At 47.5% G+C, this 25899-nt stretch overlaps 1 protein-coding gene across 4 annotated transcripts in view; it reads left to right on the top strand.

Annotated features, from left to right (window-relative positions):
- Positions 1 to 25899, top strand: part of CSNK1E (casein kinase 1 epsilon) — a 65007-nt gene that overhangs the window by 21605 nt on the left and 17503 nt on the right. For all 4 annotated transcript variants that reach the window (XM_043966967.1, XM_043966966.1, XM_043966968.1 and 1 more), the window contains exons 3-5: positions 14670 to 14780; positions 15080 to 15228; positions 20090 to 20318. In XM_043966967.1, the coding sequence (XP_043822902.1) occupies positions 14670 to 14780; positions 15080 to 15228; positions 20090 to 20318 (489 nt within the window). The remainder of the gene's footprint in view (positions 1 to 14669; positions 14781 to 15079; positions 15229 to 20089; positions 20319 to 25899) is intronic.

The following is a 25899-nucleotide window of genomic DNA, read 5'->3' as shown; positions in this document are numbered from 1 at the left end:
GGGAAGAGGGAGAGGACGCTGCAGGATCTCTTGGGCCTGGAATGCTGGAGTGAAGTCTGGCCCTGGGGGTGCCCCTGGGTAGGGGTCTCAAGGGTACCAGGAGGCAGCTCGGGCCGTTCCTGGACGAGGAGGGGAGGGGATGGGGGTAGCAGCCATGGCAGCCAAGGCTTTGATGGGGCTGGGACTGCCGGAGGAGAGGCGTTTATTCGTTTGTGAGCTGGGAATTGTCTGTCAGGCAAGGCATTCTGGGGCTTCTGCTCCCACCGATGGGTTGTCAGGGGCTCCCATTCCCGGTGGCTGGGCCCCTCCCTCAGTGGGTGGGAGGGAGGGAGGGAGGGAGGCAGAGCTTTGTGCTCCCTTTGTCTCTGGGCCTGTTAACTCTCTCACCCCTTCCAACTTCTGCCATCTGCTCCAACCCTCGTGGGAAGGGTGGAGGGAAGGGGGGCGGGGAGCCAGCCATGGGAAGCAACCTTGCCCGGGCCTGCCCGACCCAGCTCAGGGTTGCCCGGCTGAGAAGTGGCCTTCCTTGGGGTGCGGGGTGGTGAGGGTTGTCAGAAACCCCCGACACAGACATCCATAGATGTTCTCGGTTCCTCTTTTGGGGGTGGGGGGTGGAGAGATGAGGCAGGGACAACAACAGGGGAAAGAAAACTGAATTTGGAGCCAGAGGTTCAAATGCCGACTGGGATGCTTCCCAGCTGTTTGACCCTCCCCTCCCCCTCCCCCGCCCGGGGCCATTTCCCTCTCTGAGCTTTGCCTGCCTCCCCTGTTCAGTGAGAGGGTTGGACTAGATAATGTTCCAGGCCCCAAGGAGAAAGGATTATTTGGGAGGAAGAGGACCCACCTTCAAGTCATCCTTCTATCCCTTATGCCCTGTGTGACCTGGTCAGGTCATTTCCCTCTCTGGGCCTCAGTTTCCCTAACTGTAAAATGGAAGGGTTGGGTTAGATGAGCCGGAAGGTTCTTTCCAGCTCCAAGTCTGTGATTCTGGGAAAGTGAGGTTTTCTCGTATGTCCCCTCTGCTCCCAGGCTCTCAAAGTGTGGGCCGGGGACCTCGGGAGTCCCCAACACCCTTTTGGGGGTCTGCAAGGTCAAAACCACTTTTATAAGAATACTAAGATGGAAAAAAACAACGGATATAACCCGCTTTTGGGGGGGGAGTCTTTAATAATTTTTAAGAATGTAAAGAGTTTGAGAACCACTGACCTACTCCTGTGGGAGAGGCTGGAGGGGGAGTGGGGACCCAGAAAGGTAAAGGAGAATGAAAGAATTCCAGGTAATGCCTGAACAATTCAGCAAACACTAAGCACCTACTGTATACTCAGCCCTGCCTTCAGTGCTTGGGGTACAGCATGGATTTAGAACCAGAGGACCCAGAGCTACTTGTGGTCCAGTTGACACTGAGGAGGTCCCTTTCCTTCTGTTGTGCTTCAGTTTCCTCATCTGTAAAAGGAGGACGTTGCTAGCTTTGTTGTCGTTGTTCAATCATGTCTGATTCTTTTTTTTTTTTTTAGTGAGGCAATGGGGGTTAAGTGACTTGCCCAGGGTCACACAGCTAGTAAGTGTTAAGTGTCTGAGGCCGGATTTGAACTCAGGTCCTCCTGAATCCAGGGCCAGTGCTCTATCCACATGTCTGACTCTTTGTGACCCCATTTGAGTTGTGTGTTTTTTTTAGTAAAGATACTGGAGTGGTTTGCCATTTCCTTCTCCTTTCATATTTCTATTTTTATAGATTTTATAGATAAGGAAATTGAGGCAAACAGGGTTAAGTGACTTGCCCAGGATCACACAGCTAGGAAGTATCTGAGGCTGAATTTGAACTTGGGTCTTCCTGACTCCAGGCCTGGTGCTCTGTCCCCTGCACCACCCAGATGCCTCTATGATCCATAAGAAGATGTTTTTATGCAAAAAGGAAGATGTTTTTAGGGTGGGAGCTCCCTTTTCCTGGCCCTGGACCAAGGGAGAGAAAGGATTTGGTTCTGAAAACATCTTAGGAGGATCTGGGAGCTAGTATTTGGTGTTATTGATATGTATCAGATGTTAAGTTCCATCATCTGACAAGAAGAGTTATTGTTCAGACAGCCGACAAGCATTTATTAAATACCCACCATGTACCAGGGACATGAAATAAAAACAGATTCTGCCCCCAAGAAGCTTCCCAGGGGACGACACGTGTGTACCAGGTCATTGAGGGGAGAAGGCACTAGCAGCCGGGAAGTCAGGAAGGGCTTCCTGGAGAAGGTGGTATTGGATGGCAACTGGGGATTCTGGGAGGCAGAAGCGAGAAGGGAATGTGTCCTGGCATGGGAAACAGCTTGTGCAAGGGCCAAAGGAGATGGAATGCCATGTGTCCGTGGAACACTAAGGTCTGAGCAGTGTCACAAAAATGCAGGGGAAGAGGGGATCTACGAGGAGAAGGTAGTCTCTTATTGTTGCTCTTGGCATTTATAAGTTTAAGGCACTTTTCATGTACAAAGCTCTTTGCATCCTTTGTCTTACTGGCTCCATGCAATGGAGTGGAAGTAGGAGTGTTGTTTGCTTCCTTTTATGCCAGAGGAAACGCAGCCTTATCCAGGGGAAGTGACTCGCCCAAGGTCATACGTCTAGTCTTCTCTGTTTTCCCTCATCTTTCCACAGCAGGAGTGAGTACCTCCTCATTGGTGTGAAAAGACCTGTCTTCTGGGAATCAGGAGTCTTGGGTTGAATCCAAGTTCTGATATTAATAGTAACGTGGACTTGGGGGCAAGTTGCCTTTCTGGGCCTCAGTTTCCATACTTGTAGAATGGGCGTGAAAGTTGCAGTTTCTGCCTCCCAGGGTTGGCGTAAGAAAAGAGCTAAATGAAAAGGACCTAGTGTAATTATGCCCAATACCTACCCTTAAAAACCTTACCCATTACTAGCCAGGTGTGGCCTCATGGGTGTCTCCTCTTAGAAGCTTCTTGCTTGTTTGGAGTGTGGTTTGGGTTCAAGGTGGGGTAGGCAGTTGGCAAAGCCTTTGGCCATGTCTGTGCTTTTCTTGGCCTAAACTAACTCCCTAACCACAGGGCTCCTTGTCACCCAGAGCAGCTGTTTCTGGGTTTGGGAGGAGGCTGGGGGGAGGGGAGCTGAGCTCTTGCAATAGATTCTGAGTCAGGAGCACTGGATTCAAATCCTGCTCCTGTCCTTTGCTGGTGTGTGACCTGGGTGTCAGTTTTCCCATCTGCCAAATGAATGACCTCAAATTCCCCTTCAGTTCCGACCCAGTCCAGTTAATTCTTCAAATTCTGAGCATGCTCTGCTTTTCTTAGTGAGGGCAGTGCTGTGTCAACCACTCTAACATCCTAAGAGATACACAGGACAAAGAGATACACAGCTTCCTGGGAGAGTGCTGGTGGTGTATGTGGAGTTTAGAGGCTGGGTTTGAAATACTCTGGACAGCCACAGGCAAGTGAGGAGGACTCTCTCAACCATAATTTTCTCTTCTGTAAAATGGGCATAAACATTATTGCTACTACCTGCCTCTCTGGCACTTTTAGAAGGGAAAGAACTTTTGAAAAGTATAAAGGGCCATAGAAACATGAGCTAGTAAGCTAGTTCCCCATTTCATATTGGTATTTTTTTTCATCCCCATGATCTGTGTCTTTCTTACCTGACTTATTCTTCTGAGACAGTCCCATCTTCTCTCATCTCTATGGTTGTTAGCCTGAAGCGCTCGTGTTTGTTTTCAAGGCCATATGGAAATCCCAGCTCTACTTTATCATCTGAAATATGGGGAGAAAGCTTGTAGGGGAGAAAGCAGCAGGCTGAAGGCTCGCAGTTGATCTGGTCTGTCCTTCCTAACACAGCACATATCTGGGGAGTGAGTCAGTGTTGTCCATAGTGGAGAAAGAGTCCCAGACTGGTCATCTGCCTAGGCTCTGCCACAGATTTGTCTGTGTGATCTTGGGCAAGTCACTTCTATTCTCTAAGTCTCATTTTCCTATTTGTAAGATATGGAAATGCTTGGCAATGTCAGAACAAACAAACCAAAAAGGGGAAAATTGTTTAAATAAAACAGGGAGATTGGACTGGAGCAGGGTTTCTTAGCCTTTTTGTGTTGTGGCTCCTTTTGGCAAATTGAGTAAGCCTAGGAACTACTCAGAATCATGATTTTAAATGCATAAAAACAACATGAATACAAAGGAAACTAATTATAGTGAAATACCGTTATTATGATTTTGTTTAGCCTCAGTTGATCTCTAAGGTTTGTCCAGATCTAAATTTTTCCACCTGACCAACTATATAACCATTCTAAGATCACAGGGCCCTAGATCTAGAGTTGGAAAGACCTTCTAGGTCATTGAGCCCAACTCCTCATTTTGGGTTTTTTTTTGGTGTGTTTTTTATTTTTGCAGGGCAATGAAGGTTAAGTGACTTGCTCAAGGTCACACAACTAGTAAGTGTCAAGTGTATGAGGCTGGATTTGAATTCAGGTCCTCCTGAATCTGGGGCTGGTGCTTTATCCACGGCACCACCTAGCTACCACTCCAACTCCTCATTTTACAGAAGTCTAGAGACTTGCCAAGGTCAGTGAGCGTCAGATGCAATAATTGAACCCAGTTCCTCTAACTACAGAGGTAGGGCTCTTTCCACTCTACTCCATAGCCTCCCTATGTAGCATTTCACAAAATTTGATTCTCTCATTTGATTCTCTCATTTGATTCTCTCATTTGAATCTCAACAGTGGCCCTGGGGGAGATATTAACAAAGAACATGTAACAGGTCTGGTATTGGTATCATTATTTTATAGGTGAGGAGAGGGAGGCCAGACAGGGTTAGAAACTCGTCCAAGATCACACAGGTCGTTAGTGATTGAGTCTGAATTCGCACCCAGGTCCTTTGACTTCTAATCGGGCCCCATGGGGCCTTGGACAAGGACCTCCTTATTTTTCACCCTTATTCAGGCCGGTCAGACTTCTCATCCTTATCCTGCTGGCAGATGTCTTCCTTGGCTAGCCCAGAACCAAGCTTAATCCTTGAGAGAGGCCTACAGGCCCCCAGGAAAGCCTGCGTACCCCAACCCCAGCTCCTGATTTGGAAACCAGTTTGGCAGAAATGGAGAGTCTAGCCCTGCTCCCTCCCCTCCCCCTCCATGCTCCCTGCGATTCCCAGCAGCCAGAAGAGCAAAATTGCAGAAGTGTGCCTTCTGCTCACTTCCTCCTCCTCAGGCCTGCTCTGCCAAGGTCACGGAGAGGCCCCGTGAAGAGTCCTTTCCTTGCTCTCCATCAGAAGGGACCAATCCAGTTTGCGGTGAGGGAGCTGGAGAGCTCAGAGGCCCCAGAATAGGAAGAAACTTTAAAGATCACTGAATGATAGGATCATGAGCTAATGGTTTAGACAGGGAGGGAAGGGGCCTCAGGGACCATCTGGTCTGACCCCTCACTTTACAGATGGAGAAACAGAGGCCCAGAGGTGAAGCAACTGGCCCTAATTCGGACAAGGAGTAAGGAGAAAACCCAGAATTCAAACCCAAGTCCTTTGCCTCCAAAGCCAATGCTGTTTTCTCCAAGTTAGGCTGGATCATTGACGTTATTGAAATAAGATAAAAATGATTAAAATAAAAAAAAGAAATAAGATAGGCTGGGGATTTGGGTGTGCTGGGAAATGGGGATGTTTGGGGGTGGGGTAGGGGTCTTCAGTGCAATGTACTATGTCAGCGGCCACTCCCTTAAGTCACAGGAGCCAGTGAGGTTGGCTCCAGAGTTAAAGGACCTGCGTTCAAATTCTGTCTCTGGCTTTTACTAGTTTTATGATCCTAGGCAGATTACTTTCTGCACCTCCCTTTCCTCCTTTATAAAATAAAAAGGCTGTACTAGATGGCCTCTGAGGTCTCTTTCAGCCCAAGATTTGGGAACCTTGGGTAATGATGAAGATAGCAATATAGCGCTTTAAGGTTTAGCAATGCATTTTCAAACTATTTCATTTGATCCTCACAACCACCCTGGGAAGTAGGGGCTATTATCACCATACCCATTTTAGAGATGAAGAAACTGAGGCAAACAGGATGAACGACTCACACAGATTCTAAGTGTCTGAACGGGATTTGGTTTTGGTTTTGGTTTTTTTGTGGGGTAATGAGGGTTAAGTGACTTGCCCAGCCAGGGTCACACAGCCAGTATGTGTCGAGTGTCTGAGGCTGAATTTGAACTCAGGTCCTCCTGAATCCAAGGTTGGTGCTTTATCCACTGTGCCATCTAGCTGCCCCCCCTGAACAGGATTTGAACTCACCAGATCCTAGAGCCTGACAGTTCAGAAGGAGCTCCGCAGCCCTGTAGTCTAGCCCAGACCCTCAGAGAATCCTCGCTAGGACATGCCTGACCAAAGGTCCAACCTCTGCTTTAGGAGGAGAAGGCTGCCCATGATCCTTGTGGGCGAGTCTCATAGTATCAGGTCTCAACCTGCTTCCCTCCTCTGCCCCAAGTCCAGCCCACTGGAGCCAAGCAGAGCAAGGCTGGATGCCCTTTAGCCAACAGGAGCCACCTTTCAGTGGTAGGGCAGGCCCTGGCCTTGTGGTCCTCACCATGGTATCCCTCTATACCTCTGCATGTAGGAGGAGAGCAGGACAAAAACACCCCTCCCACCCATCAAGTAAAGGAGAAGACTTGAGAATCAGCAGACCTGGGTTCAAGTCTCAGCTCAAGTCACTTGACCTCCAGAACTCAGTTTCTTCCTCTGTAAAATGAACAGATTAGATCTGATAGGTTTTGTGGTGCCTTCCTACTCTCACTCACTGAGCCTGTGACCATATAATCCAATGGTCCTGCTTCCTAGGCCTTCAGTAGACTTGTTAAGAGGGGCTCTTTCCCCGGATGGAGGAGAGCCAAGTATGCCCTGGGGGCAGCTGGGAAGTCTTTGTGTCCAGTAGATAGATGGAGTCTCTCACATCTTGGCCCAACTCCTAGATCCCCTTCGGGGAGGCACAGTAGGGATCCCCCATCTGTGAGATTGGTGTCCTGAAAGGGGGAGGAGGTTGGGACAGCCTCCCTATCCTGGCCACTGGCCTAGAAGGGAATGTTCAGTCCTATCCCGTTACCTGGGGAACCCTGGGCGGGTCCCTTCCCGGCCCCTTCTCCCACCCCCTCGACACTTCCCGCCCTGTCATCTGGATCAGAGATTGGAGAAACACCTTGAATGAATGTCTGGAACAGTCTGTTCTGCCCAGGAGTGGGCAGGGTGGCGTGTGCATCCCCTCCTCCTGGACTCTGGCCCCTGTGTAGGTATGGGAGGAGATGGGAGAGAGGAGGGATTCATCAGTCTATTGACCTGCCCATGGCATGCACACAAATATACACACACCCACACACACCCCTTAGCCTACTCATCCCCCAGGTATAATTCTAAGGAAGACTCTGCTCTTTGGCCTGCCTGCCAAGGGCAGCTCTCTCTGGCCATTGTCTGGTAGTCCCTCTCCAGCTCTGCTTTGAAGCCACAGTCCTTGGGTTCAAATCCTAACTCCATCACATGCTACCAATGGCCCTTGGCCAAGTCATTGCCTTATTGTCTTTGTAGCTTCCAACATTTAGCAAGAGAAGAGGGTGTGTGGGTAATAATGATAAGAGTTTATGTTTGTAGAGAGGTCCCCAAGAGTCATCAGGACCACTTAACACAGATATGAGGATCTTACTTGAGGCTCACCATAGATGGGTAGTGGAGGAAGGAACTTGTACCCCTGTTAAATGACTTGTCCACGGTCATACAGTTACAAAATGCGAGAGCTAAGATACCAGAATCCCAAACTGCAAGAGCTGAGCTTAGAGTCATACAACTTAGCTGTTTCCTTATTTATAAAACAGAGGGGCAGGCAGAGCCAAGATAGCAGAGGAAAGGCAGGGTCATACAACCTAGTAAAGTAATGAAGCAAACAGAGGTTGAATGACTTGCCCAAGGTCACACAGCTAGTAACTGTCCGAGACTGGATTTGAACTCAGGTTTTCCTGACTCCAGGCCTAGGGCTCTGTTCACTACACCACCAGCTACCTCTCAACCCCCAAGTTCAGCGTACTTCCCACTCTGTCACAGGACTCAAACTTTGAGCTAGGATATAAGTTCCCCACAGATGTTCTTTGGTTGGTTGATTGAGTCTATGAATAGGACTCAGGAAGGGGACCCCTGAGAAACCTCTTGTTTCAGCCTTGCAAATGACAAGATTTAAATTTTTTAAAATTGTTTTTAGGGCAGCTAGGTGGCACAGTGGATAAAGCACTGGCCCTGGATTCAGGAGGACCTGAGTTCAAATTCGGCCTCAGACACTTGACACTTACTAGCTGTGTGACGCTGGGCAAGTCACTTAACTCCCATTGCCCCGAAAAAAAAAATTGCTTTTATATCCCCTTCATTTCTTAATTTACCCTTTCCCCCTCCCAGAGAGTGCTTTATTAAACTAAAGAATAAACACAAAGGGGAATTGGGGGAGAGCACTTAAGCCAGACTAACTGAATATCTACTGAGTGTCCTATCCAGGGTATGCATCATTCCACACTCATTATCTCCCACATCCATAAAGGAATCCTTTCAAAATTTAGTTTTGATTGTTCTGTTGTTCTTTCCATTTGCAATGCTGAAGTCATTATGTATATCATCTTCCATCCTGGAAGAATTTGGCCGTGTAGGACTGTTTGGGGTTTTTGGAGAAGCAGCTATCTCTGACACACTGGCAGTGTGACCATGGACAAGTCATTTAAGTTCCCAGTGTCCTCTGGTAACTTTCTTTTTTCTTTCTTTCTTTCTTTCTTCTTTTTTTTTTTTTTTTTTTTTTTGGTGAGGCAATTGGGGTTAAGTGACTTGCCCAGGGTCACACAGCTAGTAAGTGTTAAGTGTCTGAGGCCGGATTTGAACTCAGGTCCTCCTGACTCCAGGACCAGTGCTCTATCCACTGTGCCACTTGGCGGCCCCCTCTGGTAACTTTCTAAGGGGAATAAATGGTCCTCAGTGAAGAGAATCTCCAAAGCTTTGAATCCTGCCTCAAACATTTTCTTGGTGACTCTGGACAAGTCATTTAACCTCTAAGTAGCCCAGGCTAAGACCAACCAACCCTCTATGAACCTGACCCGCTTGGGTAGAGGGAGTTTCTCATAGCGATGAAATCATTGAACAAAACCAAAAACCTTTTTTTTTTTCAAATCAACCCAGTCCCCAGGGAGAGCTACTTAAAGAAAAAAAAAAGATCATATCTAGGTCCCTTGTCTTATATCCTGCCATAGGATGTGATTCATCGTGAGTCCTGTGGCATCTTGAGGATGAGGTTTGATTGAATGTTGGATCCAGAGTCAGGAAGTCAGGCTTAGATTTGAATCCTGCCCCAGCCACCTCCCAGATGTGGGGCCTTTGACCAGTCACTTTACCTACTCTCTGACTCTGTTTCCCTATCTGTAAAATGGCCATCATGGCAATAATTGCAGACAAATCTGCAAAACAGCCGGGATCAGTTTGTTAGTGAGACTCCAGTGAGATAATGTGTGGAAGGTAAAACTTCAGATACTCTATAAATGCTGTGTATAATTATAATTATTAAGGGAGAAGAGCCCTGTCCTGAGAGTCAGGAGGCTTGGGTGCTCATTTTAGCGCGGACACAAACTCGCTGTGGGAATTGGAGTTTCAGTTTCCCCAGGTGTCAAATGAGACCCCAAACGGCCCCATAGACAGACCTGGCTTCAAACCCTCCCTTTGTCTGCTTACTGGTTGTGCTACTTTGAGAAAGTCTCTGCCAGCCTCAGTACTTGCACTGACTATCTCACGGGCTTGTCTTGAGGCTCCCCTGAGACAATTATGTCAAAGAGCTTTGCAAACTTTGATGGTTTATGTAAATGCGGGTTATTAAGCTTACTCATGAGGATGATGATGGTGGCGGTGGTGATGATGAAGATGAAGATGTTGAATCACATGATCTCCAAGCCCCCTTTCAGCTCTGATGTTCTGTGATACCAAGGAGCAGACAGGAGAAGAAGAAATACCCAGAGTGCACCTGTCTTCCAGGTCTCTCATCAGGGTGACTATAAACCCTCTTCAGATTACTGGAGTGAAACTCGAGAGCCGGAAAAGACCCCAAAGGCCACCTTGTCCAAGTCCCCTATTTTACACAGAAGGAACCTTGAAGATCACTTAGCCCAGTCCCTTCATTTTACAGAGCAGGAAACCAAGGCCTAGCACAGCCACGTGACTTACCCAGGGTCACACAGCTGGCATGAGTTGGAGGAGGCAGGATTTGAACCTATGTCTTCCTCATTTGACTCTAAGCCCATTGTGATGGGCTTCCTTGACCAATCTGCCTTTCTAGGTCTGGGTTGGACTTGTGGATGGACCTCTGGTATCTCTTCTAGCTTTGAGATTCTCCAGTTTCTTCTGACCCTTCCTGGCTGGGTGTTAAGATAGTTGTGAGGGTGTCTTCCCTCCAGACGGGGCCATACAAAGACACCCTCCCTGGCTGGGAGCCTCTCCTGGTTTCAGAGATATTACCAGGAAGAAGGTACTTGTTTAAGTCTTTGATTGCATGTTGGAACTGTAGCTGACCGGCTCACAGAGGTCCCATAAGATAGAATCTCTGAGCCTCCAGCTTGCCAGACAGTTGGGAGACAAGCAGGGGCAGGGAGGAAGCACTGTCTGGACCACTTTCTAGGCTCATGGAGTAGATGAGATGCTGTGAGATGAGGAAGCTCCCCTCCCCCACAATCTGGGGCATCTGCTGGGCAGCATATCTGAGGAGATGGCTTGACTTGTGTGGACTTGGGGGGAAATGGGGGCTGCTGGCTAAATTAGTCTCTTTTTTCTGGGCAAAGGATGCAACCATATTAATGTCTTCGATGGGAGAATCTTTCTCCTGTCTACCTTTAGAGGGGGAAGGAGCTAGGGACTATAGCAGGATGGGGTTCCCGGAGTGCTCAGGAGGCTCCCTGATTGGCCGGGAATGGGCTTGAAATCACGAGCTGTCAGTAAGTTCCATTCGGAGCACTATAGTGGCTGATCTCAAACTGGCTGGAGGTGGTCTGGGACCAGAGGAGATGGGAACATTCTGAGTGGGGGCTCCAAGTAGTCCAGGAGAACTTCAGCTAGAGAATTGCCAGCAAGCCAGGACTACCCACTCAGTCTGGACTGGGGAAGGGTCTTTAATTGATACTCTCTTTTTAAACATTTTGGTTTTTGTTTTGTTTTGTTTTGTTTTGTTTTTGGTGAGGCAACTGGGGTTAAGTGACTTGCCCAGGGTCACACAGCTAGTGTCAAGTGTCTGAGGTCAGATTTGAACTCAGGTCCTCCTGACTCCAGGGCTGGTGCTCAATCCACTGTGCCACCTAGCTGCCCCATTTTTAAACATTTTGTATGAATGTATTTTGTTTTTAAAATTATTTTAATTTCCAAATACTGCCCTCCCCTCGCCCTTTTCCACAGAGCCCCCCGCTGTGACAAAGAATAACAAGCTAGGCAGAATGTTGAAAGCACAGGATCCCACTACTGGGGAGGATGAGACTGGAAGCTCTTGAGTGTAAGGTCGGGCTAATAGATCACACCGATATGGTAGACTCCAGACACCTAAAGTGAGGAGAATAGGCCCAGGTTGAAAAGGAAGCAGGTCACACAAGGCATGGAATTGAGGCTAGAGCTCTGGGGTAAACACTGACAAGCCCTCTGACCTGGGGCAAGTCTGTTTGCCTCAGTTTTCTCACCTACCTCCTAGGGTTGATGTGAGGATCAAAGGAGATAATATCTGTAAAGTGCTTAATGCAGTGTCAGGCACATAGTAGGTACAATATAAATGCTCATCCCCTTCCCCTCCCCATGTTAATCAGTAATGAGATTAACCCAAGAGTAACCACTGTACTTTTAGCCTGGGTGAGATAGGGAGACCCAGCCTCAAAGGAGAAATGGAAGGAAGGGAGCAAGGAAAGAAAGGACAGAAGGAAAAAAATAGATCGATAAAAGCTTTAAAAGTAGTATGAGGGGAAGCATTTTAGCAAAACTAACCAACTCATCAACTATGTTTGACAGTGTATGTGCTATTCTGCACCCATTGCCCTCCACCTCTGCAAAGGAGAGAAGGTACATCCCCGCATATGACTCTTCTGGAGGCCTTCCTGCAGCCTTTTTCTTTTTGTTTGAACTGTGTGTGGCCCTAAGCCCTAGGGATGGCACACTTGCGTGCCCTGGAGTGTTCGGGAGCAGACGGGGAAAGCGAGGGGGTGCAGGGAGGGAGCTAATGACAGCAAGGAAGGCCCAGGCAGATGGGGCCTGGGTAATCTGGGATTGGGTATAGACAGTCTTGAACCGCAGGGAACCTCGCAGGTTCAGGGACCCAGGTGGGGAGGCCAGGAATTAGACAGCAGAAAGTCTGAGAAATGTGCGTAGGAGAAAGCCTGCGGCTCAAAAGCGATCGCTTCCGAGGAGCCGAAGAATTCGAAAGGACCTCTGGGGCCATCAAGGCCAACACCTGCCTGAACAAAGACCCCACCCTCTATAGCAGCCCAGACAAGCCTCTGAAGACCTGGGGTGGGGGGCACGGGGTGGGGGTCACCTCCCAGGCCATTCCACTCCACATCTGGCTGATTCTTTATGTTAGGACATTGGACTGAAATCTGCCTCTGTGGCCCAACCCCCGATCAGAGGTCCCCAGGATGCTCAGTGCTCCCCAATCCCTGGCCCAGGGCTGGAGCCTTGTTGAGGAGTTGCTGCTATGGCTCCCGATGAGGCTTTGGTAGTCAGGTTCAGGCCCCTGGGGTGGGAGGAGGGGAGTCATAGGCCACACTTCCCACCCCAGGGATCTCTTCCCTATGAGGAAGATTCACGTTTAAGCTTGTCTGCCAGAGCTGAGGCTGCTTCACAGACAGCAGATGGAGGCTGAGCCCTTCTGATTAGGGTCATTTTCCAGAGACCATATGGGTCAGGAGTCCAACCTCCTGATTTTACAGAGGAGGGGGCTAACGGGAAATGAGTAGCCCAAGACCATTTGAAGAATAAGTAGCAGAGCTGGAATTTGAACCCCTGCCTTTGGACCCCCTGTCCAATATTCTTGCCACCCTGGGAAGACTCCCCTCCGCTCTTCCTCACAAGGAATCAGCTACAAGTCGATGGGCATTTAGGAGGGTGCTCAGAACCAGTAGGCACTTAATAAAATGAATGAATGGAGGGACGAAGGGCAGCCAGTGATTTGGTGGAACCAGACCAACTGCCCTTGGGTGATAGAGAGTAGATATGGTGTAGGGTAAGCATGGTTGGACAGCTCCCTGAAGAGGTGATAGAAGAGAGGGCGAGGCTGAATGGGAGGAGGAGGCAGCGGTCACTTTGACTCTTGTGTCTGGGGTCTCACTCCCTTTGTGTTATAATGGTGGTGTGGGGGGTGGCGTTCAGTTGGTTGCTACTGAACAAATACCTGGCACCAATTTGGGTGGGGAGCAAATAAGGACAAAGCTGGGAAGTTGTAACATTCCCTGTCCATTCATCTTGCAAGCATTTATTAAGCACCTAGTGTGAGCCAGGCACTGGTTTAGGGGCTGGGAAAGGTACTTGAATGCTCAGTGGGTCTGGGATTTCACCCATGTGGGTATTCTCTCCATCTCCGCCTGTCCATCGTGTGTAACGCCATCCCATGAGGTGGCCATGGAAGCTCCAACCAGTGTGCTGGGGGGCTTTCCTTGAGTTCTCTACCTACTGTGGGTCCCAATGACACATATGGGTCATCCATGAGGTATCCCCAGATATCCCTACCTGACGCGTCACTTCTTGTTTCTCTATGATCACATCCTTTGCTTTGCTTCCTTGCATAATTCGAAGTTTGTGAAGCAGTGCAGGGTGAGGTAGGATTATTTAGATAAAATGGAATCCCTTCCCTCATGGTGCTTATAATTAGATTGAGAGATGATGACCTTGTATGTCTGAGACTGGATTTGAACTCAGGTCTTCCTGACTCCAGACCCAGTGCTCTGTGCACTAATGACAGTACCTGTTGTCAATGGGTGTGAAGTTGAATTTGGAGAAGGAAAGATAAGGAAGGTGACAGAGTAGTGTAGTGGGAAGCACCCTAGATTTTTGAAGTCATAGGATCTGGGTTCTAATCATGACTGCCACATGCCAGCACTATACCCTTGGCGAGATTAGGTGATGTGGGACATAGAGCTCTTGGACCTAGAGTCAGAAAGAACTGAGTACAAATCCAGCCACAGGCACTGACTAGCTGTGTGACCCTGGGCAAGATAGTGAACCTCCCAGGGTTATTATTTTTTTGTTTGCTTTCTTTGTTTGTTTGTTTTTGCAGGGCAATGAGGGTTAAGTGACTTGCCCAGGGTCACACAGCTAGTTAAGTGTCAAGTGTCTGAGGCTGGATTTGAACTCAGGTCCTCCTGAATCCAAGGCCAGTGCTTTATCCACTGCCCCACCGAGCCGCCCCCACCTCCCAAGGTTATTATGAAGATTAGTGCTCCCCATAAGTCCCTTCACCTCTGTACAATTGATTGCTTTGGACCAGATGTTTTCTAAAATCTCTTTCTAGCTCTAACAGTCTGTACTCTGCTATTCCCTGTCCTCAGGCCCCTCCCAGATCTGCTATTCCCTGTTCTAAGACTCCCTCCAATCTCCAACTTTGCATGTTCCAGGGTTCCTCCCACTTGGGTTCCAAGGCTGTGGTCCCATACTCTCTTTCTCACCTCATCCTGCCTTGCTTCCCTCTTCAGGTGCCAACATTGCTTCTGGGGAGGAGGTGGCCATTAAGCTGGAATGTGTAAAAACGAAGCACCCCCAGCTGCACATCGAGAGCAAGTTCTACAAGATGATGCAGGGAGGAGGTGAGTGGGGTCCCCCTTGGACAGAGGTGTTACAGTGTAGCTGAGATATCCCTGGCCCCTGTAACTCTTCGCTGTGTATGTGACCTCGGTCCAGTTACGTGGCCTCTCTGAGCACCTCCTTCCTCCCTGCCAGAGTCCTTGGGAAGAGGAGACTCTGTAAGCCTACGAGTCCTTGAGAAAGGGGATCCCCTGTGTCTGTGGCTCAGGGTTTGGGACTGTCCTGGCGGGGGGAACTGGGGGTAGTGGGGGAAGTCATCAGTGACCTTAGAGTGGTGCCTTTTCCCCTCTTCCTCTCGCAGTGGGGATCCCCTCCATCAAGTGGTGTGGCGCGGAGGGGGACTACAACGTCATGGTGATGGAGCTGCTGGGCCCCAGCCTGGAAGACCTCTTCAATTTCTGCTCCCGCAAGTTCAGCCTCAAGACTGTCCTTCTCTTGGCTGACCAGATGGTGAGTTGGGATCTCTCTACCGAGCACAGAACGTTGTCTCCTAAGTCACCAGTTTATGTTGGTATAGTGTTCATCTCCTGCCCCCGCCTCCCTTTCCAATAGAATATTATTTTATATATAATAGATGCAATATAGACATTCGTATACATATGTGTGTGTTGTCTCCCACATTAGACTGGGAGCTACTTGAGGGCAAGAACTGTCTTTGTCCCATTTTGTATCCCCAGGGTACACAGTAGGCACTTAATAAATGTTTCTCAATTGACTGACAATGAATACTTGTTGAATGAATATAGAAGCATTCATTATGCACTTACTATGTACCAAGCTCTTTGCTAATCACTGGGGATACAAATGAAAAATGAAGACACTCCTTCCTTGGTAAGTGGGCAGGAAAGTTACACAATTGAGTTGTGAGATCTGAAAGGGAAGGTCATCACTTCCTTGATGGCATGGGGAAGGTCGTCTGAGGGCAGTGGACTTTAAAAGGATAGAAGGGAATGTAGCCAAGCAAGAGAGTTACACGGCAGGAGCATGGAGGGGAGACAAAGGTAGAATTGTCTTGGGATGGCAGATTGTGAAGGACCTTGAATGCCAAACCAAAGAGACTGAACTTTACTTGGCAGTCAGGGAAATCAGATGTTGATCCTGTGAGTAGAGATGCAAGCGGTGCTGTGATGACAGAAAGGGAAATCGAGGAGGGCTGAGGAGTTGAGGATGATGCCAAGGTTGCCAACCCGAGAGATAGTTCATGATCTTAATTTTGTGTATGTTGAGTTTGAGATGCTGGTAGGACATCTAAACAGGGGTGTCTTGGAGGTTGTTGAAAATGGACTGGGGCTGAGAAGAGAGATCCGGACCAAGGTGACCTGCAGGTTTGGGAATTGTCCATATAAAGGTCGTTGTTGAAGCTAGGATGGGCAAGTTTGCAGCACGAGAGAAGGAAGAGAAGAGAGGAGAGGAGGGCCAGAGACCTTGGGAAACCAACCTAGAGCAGTTTGAAATGTCTGAAAGGCAATTGGAATTGCTAGATTGGAGGTCAGTGGAGAGGTTGGAGCAGGATAGATAGATTTGAGAATTATCAGCAAACGGGTGGTAATTAAATCTGTGGGACCTGATGAGATCACCAAGTGAAGTAGTACAGAGGGAGAAGAGAGCCCAGGAGAGACTTCTGGGAGGATCTGGAGGAGGATCCAGCAGAGACCGAGAAGGAGCAGTCAGAGAGGTAGGAGGAGAACCAGGAGGGATGGTATCCCAAAAACCTAGAGAGGAAATGGTGATCAGCAGTGGCAAAGGCTGCAAAGAGGGTTAAGGCCATTGGATTTGACCATCACTAACTCTGGAGAGAGTAGTTTAGGTAGAATGATAAGGGTGGAAGACAGATTGTATGGAGTTGGAGTAAAGAAAATGGAGACACCTTCAAGGAGAAGAACAGAAGAGATGCAAGATGATATTGGGGATGGAAGGATCAAGTGGTTTTTATTTTTTTAGGATAAGGGAGATAAGGGCATATTTGTAGGCAGAAGGGAATGAGCCAGTAGACAGGAGAGGATGAAAGTGAGAGAGTGGGGATGACAGGGCGGGGCAATGTGTTGGAGGGGAAGGGATGGATGGGACCACTTGAGCAGGTAGAGGGGTTAGCCCCCCTCCAGAGGCCACTTTCTCATGTGAGACAGGGTGACCTCAGAGGCTATCTATTCTCTACCCTTCTCATTTTATAGTCCAGGAACTGGGACCTAGAAAAGTCAAGTGACTTTTCCAAGACCACTCAGCTACCAAGTATTAGCACTGGTATTTGAACCCAGGTCCTTTGACTCCAAATCTGGTACATTTCCCAGCATTCCATGTTGCCATTCATGAATCCATTCATGACGACATGAGTTTCACCAGAGGATGGAGAATGGAAGTCAGATGGCAAGGCATTGAAACAGATGAAACAGATTGCAGATAAGCAGTGAAGGAGAAGAAAGAAGACAGAATAGTGGCTGGATGACACGGAAAGGAAGCCTTTTTTAAAGTCTTAGTAAGATGTGAGTGTGTTGGCAGGCAGATAGGAGGAAGAAGCCACTGCAAGGGGGAGGCTGAAGGGGCAGAGAGAAAGGCAGAGGTGACTGATCTTGGAGGGGCGGGAGGGAACTGGGCACAAGGTGGGGAGTAAAGGGATGAGAGTGCGGAATAGGAAAAACCCCATGTCTAGGGACGCATCCAGGAGGAAAGAAGATGCCGATGCCATCTGGGGGGCAGAGGAGGAAGCTCCCATTGGATGGTCTCAGTCTCCTCAGTGGAACTAGATGTTGTGTGGGTGGTGTTGGCAGCCTGGGCTTGGAGCAGCCACTGTGGGCAATGAGATACAAAGAGGAGAAAGATAGAATGAGAGGCTGTGTGTTGTAGTGGGTAGAGAGCTGTTCTCAGTGGCAAGAAGATCCGGGTTCAAGTCTTGCCTCTGAATCCATCCTGATTGTGTTTCCCTAGGCAGATTATTTGACCTCAGTCTTCCGGGAAGCTCGCCAAGATTATTGAGCTGATGAGCAGGTCCTAATCTGTATTGGTAGAGACAGTTTCCCTACTAGAAATTCCCTGTACTAATGAAATCGTGGGTTCAGTCTAAAAAAAGGAGGGGAGGGGTAGCTAGGTGGAGCAGTGGATAAAGCACCGGCCCTGGAGTCAGGAGTACCTGAGTTCAAATCCAGCCTCAGACACTTAACACTTACTAGCTGTGTGACCCTGAGCAAGTCACTTAACCCCAATTGCCTCACTAAAAAAAAAAAAAAAAAAAAAAAAAAAAAAGAGGGGAAGGAAGGGACAGAAGAGATATATTATTAACACTCATACTAATACTAATACCAATACCAATACCACCATCACCACCACCACCACCACCACTACCACTACTACCATTACTACTACTACTACTACTACTACTACTACTATTGCTACTACTACCACTACCACTACCAGAACCTGGATAAGGAAGTGCATGAACTTAGTCCAGTTTTACCGTCTTTTCCAAGGATACTCAGCAGAATTATATGGTATGTGGTGGAACCAGTTGTTGGAACTGAAGATGTTGGGGACGGAAGACCAGAAGGCTTGCCAACACAAACATTGAAATCCCCCTTTGTAGTGGCAGGGGATTAGATGGAAGAGAAGAGTGTGAGCTAGATGTCAAAGTCATTGGAAGTAGTTGGGGGAATGACCTGAAGGTCAGTAGAAGCCAGAAGCCAGGATGGAGAAAGGATGACCCAAGCTGGGTCCTTATAGGACTTGGGTTCAAATCCCACCCTTGATGCTTACTATCTCTGTGACCTTAATTAAGCCAGTCACGTCCCTGGAGAGAATATCAAGGAGGAAAGACAAGGAAGTTCCGATTTGGACAAGTTGGGTTTAAAATGCCTGCAGTTTCCTCATTCTAAAATGAAGAGGTTGGATGAGTTGCCCTCTGAGGATGATTCCAGACCTGCATCTCTGGTCCTATGATCTCATGCTTTTAGAAGAGCAGTTGTTGGGCAATGTCGGGAGGCTGCTGAGGGAGAATGAGTGGCCTCCCGTGGGGAGGGTTGCTGGGATGTGATATCCTCAGGGGAAGTGAAGCTTCAGGTTAAAATGAGGGGGTGAAGGAATGTGCAGATGGGCAGCGGGAAGCTTCCAAGCAAGAAGTGACTAAAGTCATCTAACCAACAACTGGCAGAGTTGAGAGACGAGTACCGAGGTTTCCCAACTCCTAGTCTAGGGTTCTTTGTATTGCAGAAAGGGAGGTATCATGGGACAAACCCGAGGACCTGGGAGGGAGTCCCTGGTCTTCTACTTCTAATAATGCCATCTTGGTCAGATGATTTCCCCTCTCTGGGCCTCAGTTTCTTTATCTTTATAATGGAAATACTAACACAACTCAGAGTCAGGAAGACCTGAGTTCAAATCCAGCCTCAGACACCTATTAGCTGTGTGACCCTGGGCAAGTCACCTCACCTTCTTCGCTTCCGTTTCCTCATCTGTAAAATGAGTCAGAGAAGGAAATGGCAAACCACTCCATTATCTTTGGTGAGGAGTCCCCCAAATGGGTCACAGAGAATTGGACGGGACTGAAACGACTCAACAACAACACCCCTGGTCCTCTCTCCTCCACAGGGTTGTCGGGAGGAGCAGAAAATGTGTAAATCACTTTGCAGACCCTAAAGAGGCAGCAAGGGGGCACCATGGTGCACAAAATGTTGGACCTGGAGTATTCCTTTGCACAGGGTGTCCTAAAAGTCTTAGTGCAATTTGAAGCTTTCATAGCTTCACTGTATTGATTATTATAACACCATATATATATATATATATACATATACACACATGTATACACACATATATGTAGATATGTATATATGTGTGTATGTACATGTATGTGTATATGTGTGTGCATGTATGTGTGTGTATACATAGTATTTCTTTCTTTGTATTGTTGTCTCCTCCAATAGAGTGTAAGCTCTCTGAGGGCAGGGTCTATTTCATTTTTTTCTTTACTCTGGGAAGTCTGAGAAGATTGTCTGCAGTGGAGGGGAGTGGGGAGAGCTTCCTGGAGGAATCAGCATTTGAGTTGGATGGGATGGATGGGTAGGAATTCAACTGACAAAGAAGGGGAAAGAGGGCATGCTAGGCATGGGGACACAGCCTGAGCAAGGACCCAGAGGCAGGAGAGTATGTGGCCTCTTCAGGGGACAGAGCACAGTCACCGGAGGCATTCTATGGCAATAGCTACGTTGGGGGCGGATCTTTCCCTGAGCTGGTCTTGTGCTCACTGCTGCCTAGTTGTCTTTCTCTCCCCCAGCTCCTCAGAAGCAGGGCACTCACTGTTAACACCCCTCTCTCCCTCTCTCCCCAGATCAGCCGCATTGAGTACATCCACTCTAAGAATTTCATCCACCGAGATGTGAAACCTGACAACTTTCTCATGGGCCTGGGCAAGAAGGGAAACCTGGTTTATATCATCGATTTTGGCCTGGCCAAGAAATACCGGGACGCTCGCACCCACCAGCACATCCCCTACCGGGAAAACAAAAATCTGACTGGCACCGCCCGCTATGCTTCCATCAACACCCACTTGGGCATCGGTGAGTAGTCTGAATAAGGATAGGCGTGGATGTGATTGTCTTTTCGAGTCTAGGGGGACTCTCATCCAGGGCTATGGACTTGAGCCCCCATCAAAGTAGCACCATTTATAGCACTGACGACAGCAGCAAAAGCGAGTATGAGGTGTCCGTCATCCTTACCATCCTATCCGTTACTGCAATTGTCCTGAGGCCGCTTTCAATGATCCTAAAGAGAAGTGGCTTATGTCCCAGTGTTCTTAGTCAGTCACAAAAAGGAGTCATTGTATCTACCTTTGCAATAGTCCACAGAACATTAAATTTAAATGAATAACAGCAGGATTAACAATTTGTCCCAAGTCTGCTTCCATCTGACACCCATTGAAAAAGAGGAAAATGCAATAACTTACCATTGAAATAGTGTGTTTTGAAATGTTATTTTATTCGAGCCTCAGAACTAAGCACTAGAGGCATCATTTTTCCAATTTGTAGATGAAAAAGAGGCTAAATGACTGACCCATGACCACCGTGCCTAGAGGTGCATCTTCACTGGAGCCAGACAAGGACCTTGGCCTCCAGTCTCTTTATTTTACAGATAAGGAGGCTGGGGTCATAGGGTGCTGGTTTGAAAGCTGGCAGGGTCCTCAGAAACCATCTGCAAGAAACTGAGGCTGACAGGTCCAGTGATTTGTCCAGGGTCACACAAATCACCAAGATCATGGATTTAGGGTGGGGAGGGGTTTCAAAGGTCATCCAGTCTGACTCTCTCATTTCACGGCTGAGGAAACAGTGTCTGCCCACCCCACTTATGCCTGTGCTCAGCACAAAAGAGATGAGAAGGGACCCATCCAGGGTCACACAGCTGGGAGATGAGCACAGGTTTTTCAATGATGGGACTTGTGCTCTTTCTATATCACAAGAGCTATAGGGAGTAGAGGAAAGAGCACTAGATTTGAAAACAGGGGGCTTGGCTCTTCCTCGTACTTCCTGTGTGACTCTGGACAAGTCACACTCCCCCTCTATGCCTCGTCATCTGTAAAATGAGGGAATTGGGCCAGATAGTCTTTGAGGCAGCTGGTAATGCAGTGGGTAGAGTGCCAGGCCTGGAGTCTGGAAGCCCTGAATTCAAACCTGACCTCAGATACTTACTAGCTGTGTGACCCCTGGGCAAGTCACCTAATCTTTATTTGCCTCAGTTTCCTCAGCTATAAAATGGGGATAAAAATGGGGTCAGGAAGACCTGAGTTCAAATTTGTCCTTAGACCCCTATTAGCTGTGTGACCTTGGGTGAGTCCCTTAATGTCTATTTGCCTCACTTTCCTCAGTTGTGAAATGGGAATAAAAATAGAACCTACCTCAAGGGGTTGTAGTGAGGATGAAATGAGAGGTTTGTAAAGCACAGCACAGTGCCGGGCCAATTGTAGGCAATAGATCAATGTGTTTTCCCTTCCTTAGATGTAGGGATCTAGACTCCAGATCCAAGGCCCTAAATAATGGCATTGTGATGTTGGAGACCACAATCCGAATCTTTCTCTCAAGACCCATTAATCTTTTTTTTTCTTCCTGCACTAATCTTAATCTCCTGAGTACATGTTGACTCATCATCCGTTTAGTCATGATGAACAGGACTTGTAGCCAGAAAGACCTGCATTCAAATTCAGCTTCAAACACTCAGTAGCTGTGTGACCAGGGCCAAATCACCTCTCTCAGCCTCAGTCTCCACATCTGTAAAAATGGGGCTAATGGGTAGGATCCAGAGCTGTTCAAGGCTCAAGGAAGCACATTAGGTGCTTTACAATCCTTGAATCACAATTACAGAATATTAGCATGTTTCTGTAAACGTCTGTTGTTGTTATTAAACAAATATTTGTTTAAAAACAAAGCTATGGGGGCAGCTAGGTGGTGCAGTGGATAGAGCACCGGCCCTGGATTCAGGAGGACCTGAGTTCAAGTGTGACCTCAGAAACTTGACACTTACTAGCTGTGTGACCCTGGGCAAGTCACTTAACCCCAATTGCCTCACCAAAAAATAAAAAATTTTTTAAAAAAAGAACAACAACAAAGTGACAAAAAACCACCACCACCACCAACAACAACAACAAAAACAAAACGACAACTCCTCTGCTTGGTACTCTGTGCTAGAATGTTAGTCTGGGGCCCTGACCTTTGGGAGTTTGCTGTATCAGAGTAGGGAGGAGACACCCAGGCATCCAGAATGTGAATTACCACCTGCTAAAGGCACAAGGTGGGGCCGAGTGCTAAGTTCTGGTAAAGAAGAGGTCATTTTAACTGCTAGAAATCAGAGAAGGCTTCATCTAGCTGGTTGTGTTGGAGCTGGACCTTGAATGATAAGTGGGATGGTAATGCAGGGGGCTCGGGGGTACTTTCTGTGTATGGGGAACAGCACGAGCAAAGATATGGTGGCTGGAAATGTTTGGACATTTTCAGGGGATGGCAGGTTACTCCATTAGGTTGGAAGTCTACATTACATTGCAAGTTGTTGTTCAGTCATTCCAGTCACATCTCATTTTTCATGACCCCGTTTGGCATTTTATTGGCAGAGATACTAGAGTGGCTTCCATGTCCTTTTCCAGCTCATATTATAGACGAGGAAACTGAGGAAAAGAGGGTTAAGTGACTTGCCCAGGATCACACAGCTACTGAGTCTCTGAGGACAGACATGAACTCAGAAAGATGAGTCTTCCTGACTCCAGGCCTGGCAGATATTGGAAAATCAGTTTGGAGCCCCATTTCTAGACGGCCTTGAATGCCAAGTCAGTGAGGAAAGAATCCGATAAAGAGTTTGGACTTGATTTTGTAGTTTACAAGGAGCCATCAAGGGTCTTTGAGTAAGGGAATGTTGGGGTCACGGGAGGTTGATCTGGCAGGACGGATGGAGGCCAGTGGTAGTTTCATTCAAAAAACATTGACCTGGGGCAGCTAGGTGGCACAGTGGATAGAGCACTGGCCCTGGATTCAGGAGGACCTGAGTTCAAATTCGGCCTCAGAAGTTAACACTTACTAGCTGTGTGACCCTGGGCAAGTCACTTAACCCCAATTGCCTCACCAAAATAAATAAATTAAATAAACAAATTAAATTAAATTAAATTAAAAAACATCAACCACCCCTACTGTGTACTCTGTCCTCAAGAATCCTGCAGAACAATTACATGTGTGCGTAAACACGATCTTACATGATACTGTCATGATTAATGTACTATTAAAGAAGAGTACAAAACAGCACAATTTGATACCAAAAGGGCCCTCCCTGATCTAGACAATTAATGACTGGAGAAGCTCTGGGAAGGGGAGAAGGGGAGGCCTCACTAGGGCCTGGGGTGAGCAGGGAAGGCCTCCCGAAGGAGAAGGAGGAGGCTTGAAGATCCAAGAGGATCCTTTGGTGCAGCTGCCACATAACAGAAACCCTCCGGACCATCTATCCAGACAGTTCCAATGGCCTCCTTCCAACAGGTCTTTCCACCTCCCCTGTTCTCTCTTCTCCAGCCCATTCCTGTTTTGTTTTGTTTTGTTTTGTTTTTGTGGGGCAGTGAGGGTTAAGTGACTTGCCCAGGGTCACACAGCTAGTAAATGTCAAGTGTCTGAGGCTGGATTTGAACTCAGGTCCTCTTGAATCCAGGGATTTATCCACTGTGCCACCTAGCTGCCCCCCGGCCCATTCTTTTTTTTTTTTTTTTTCGTTTTTTTTTTTTTTTTCGGGGCAATGAGGATTAAGTGACTTGCCCGAGGTCACACAGCTAGTAAGTGTCTGTTTTGGGGTTTTTGTTTGGTTTTTTTTAGTGAGGCAATTGGGGTTAAGTGACTTGCCCAGGGTCACACAGCTAGTAAGTGTTAAGTGTCTGGGGCCGGATGTGAACTCAGGTACTCCTGACTCCAGGGCCGGTGCTCTATCCACTGCACCATCTAGCTGTCCCCCAGCCCATTCTTTATATCCCTGTTATATGGACTTGCCTAAGGCAAAGAAATAGTTGAGTCACTCCTCAGCTCAAAAGTCTTCTGTGGTTCTCTGCTACCCTTTTAGTAAAGTTCGGACTGTTTTGGCTGGCATTTAAGAGCCTCAACACTCTGCTAACTCACTACCTTTCCAGTCTCTATGGTAGTAGGTTTATGTTTGGAAAGGATGAGTATGAGATGCCACCTGGCACTTATAGGTGAACATGTCAAGTGATAAACCGTGGACATACAGAATCTCAGGTTCGTAGATATCTGGAGCCGGAAGGGACTTTAGAGGACATCTAGTTCATTCCTAACCCTATTTTACAGGTGAGGATACTGAGGCCCAGGGAGGGCAATGACTTTCCCAAGGTCATGTAGCTAATAAGTAGCTGAGCTGGTATTCTAATCCAGGTCCCATCCTTCCAAATGCAACCATCTTCTAAATAGGCATCACCCCTTGACATGTGATCTTTTAGACCCTGCTTAAATCAAGTCAAGTCACAAGCATTTATTGAGCACCTACTATGGGAAAATAACCCACATGAAGTGCTTAGAGTTCATTCGGGTCCTTACTCTGTGCCAGGCATTATGCTAAGCACTGGGCATACAAAGAGGAGCAGAAAACACAGTTCCTACCCCCAAGGAGTTTATATCACAACACTCCCCCCACCATCTAATCTCCCCTCCCCACTATGTTCCTGTAATAATACATGATGCACTTTGGGTTTAAGTATGTATTACATTCTATCTCTGGTGGACCATCCATCTCCCAACCAGATGAAACAACAACAAAAAAAGGATGGAAGGGGATTTGATGAGGCATTGGGGGACCCTAGTGATGTGGAATTAGGGTCAAATTGATCGTGAGTCATCCCAAAAGAATTACAAGACTCGGTGACTCAGTTTCCCAAGTTTTATTGCAATACTGTGAGTGACCACAGGGAGAGAACCAGAAAAGTGGAAAGGTGTCTCTCAAATAAGGAAAGGAAAGATAGTTATATTTATAATAATCTCCACCTTTGCGGGGTACAGGGGAGGGCTTATCCTAATTTGGAATTCTGGGAGTCCTAAGCTAATCCCCAAGGCAGTACCTTTTTCCATGGAGGTGTGTTTTGGGGGTTTCCATGTCATAAGGTGAATCTGGGGACAAATTTGGCCTTTTCTACACATGTCTCTTCCCGGTTCCCATGCTTAGTTTCAAAACATCTTCATTTATCATTTATTCCTAGTTTGAGTTTCTATAGTCTGTCAATGTATCATTGTTATAGTCTAAGGTCTTCATGGTCTAGCTCCCTATGTTCCCGTTATGGGTACTAATTACTGTGTGTAAGAGAACTTAGCATCCTGACTTGTAAAATTATCCATTAACTGGGATCTGAATCTCTCTTAGAGCTTATATCTGAATTAGAACTTGGATCTTAGGTTTTTCTGTTAACCCCTTTTTCGCCTCCTACATCATTAGCCCTACCTATCCCTGGGGCTGGCTCAGCTGTGGGATTTGGGGACAAGTCCTTTTACTTCTTAGTCTGTTCATCTGTAAGAAGTGGGTAATAATAGCACCTATCTATAATAGCACACAGCATTACTATGAAGATAAAATGAGATAATATATGCAAAGCCTCTGTAAACTTTAATATGCTATATAAAATAA

This window comes from Dromiciops gliroides, chromosome 5 (genome assembly GCF_019393635.1).
Source record: "Dromiciops gliroides isolate mDroGli1 chromosome 5, mDroGli1.pri, whole genome shotgun sequence".
In the NCBI taxonomy this organism is placed as follows: domain Eukaryota; kingdom Metazoa; phylum Chordata; class Mammalia; order Microbiotheria; family Microbiotheriidae; genus Dromiciops; species Dromiciops gliroides.
Note: the sequence above shows the minus strand (reverse complement) of the source record. Positions and strands in the feature narration are given on the sequence as shown.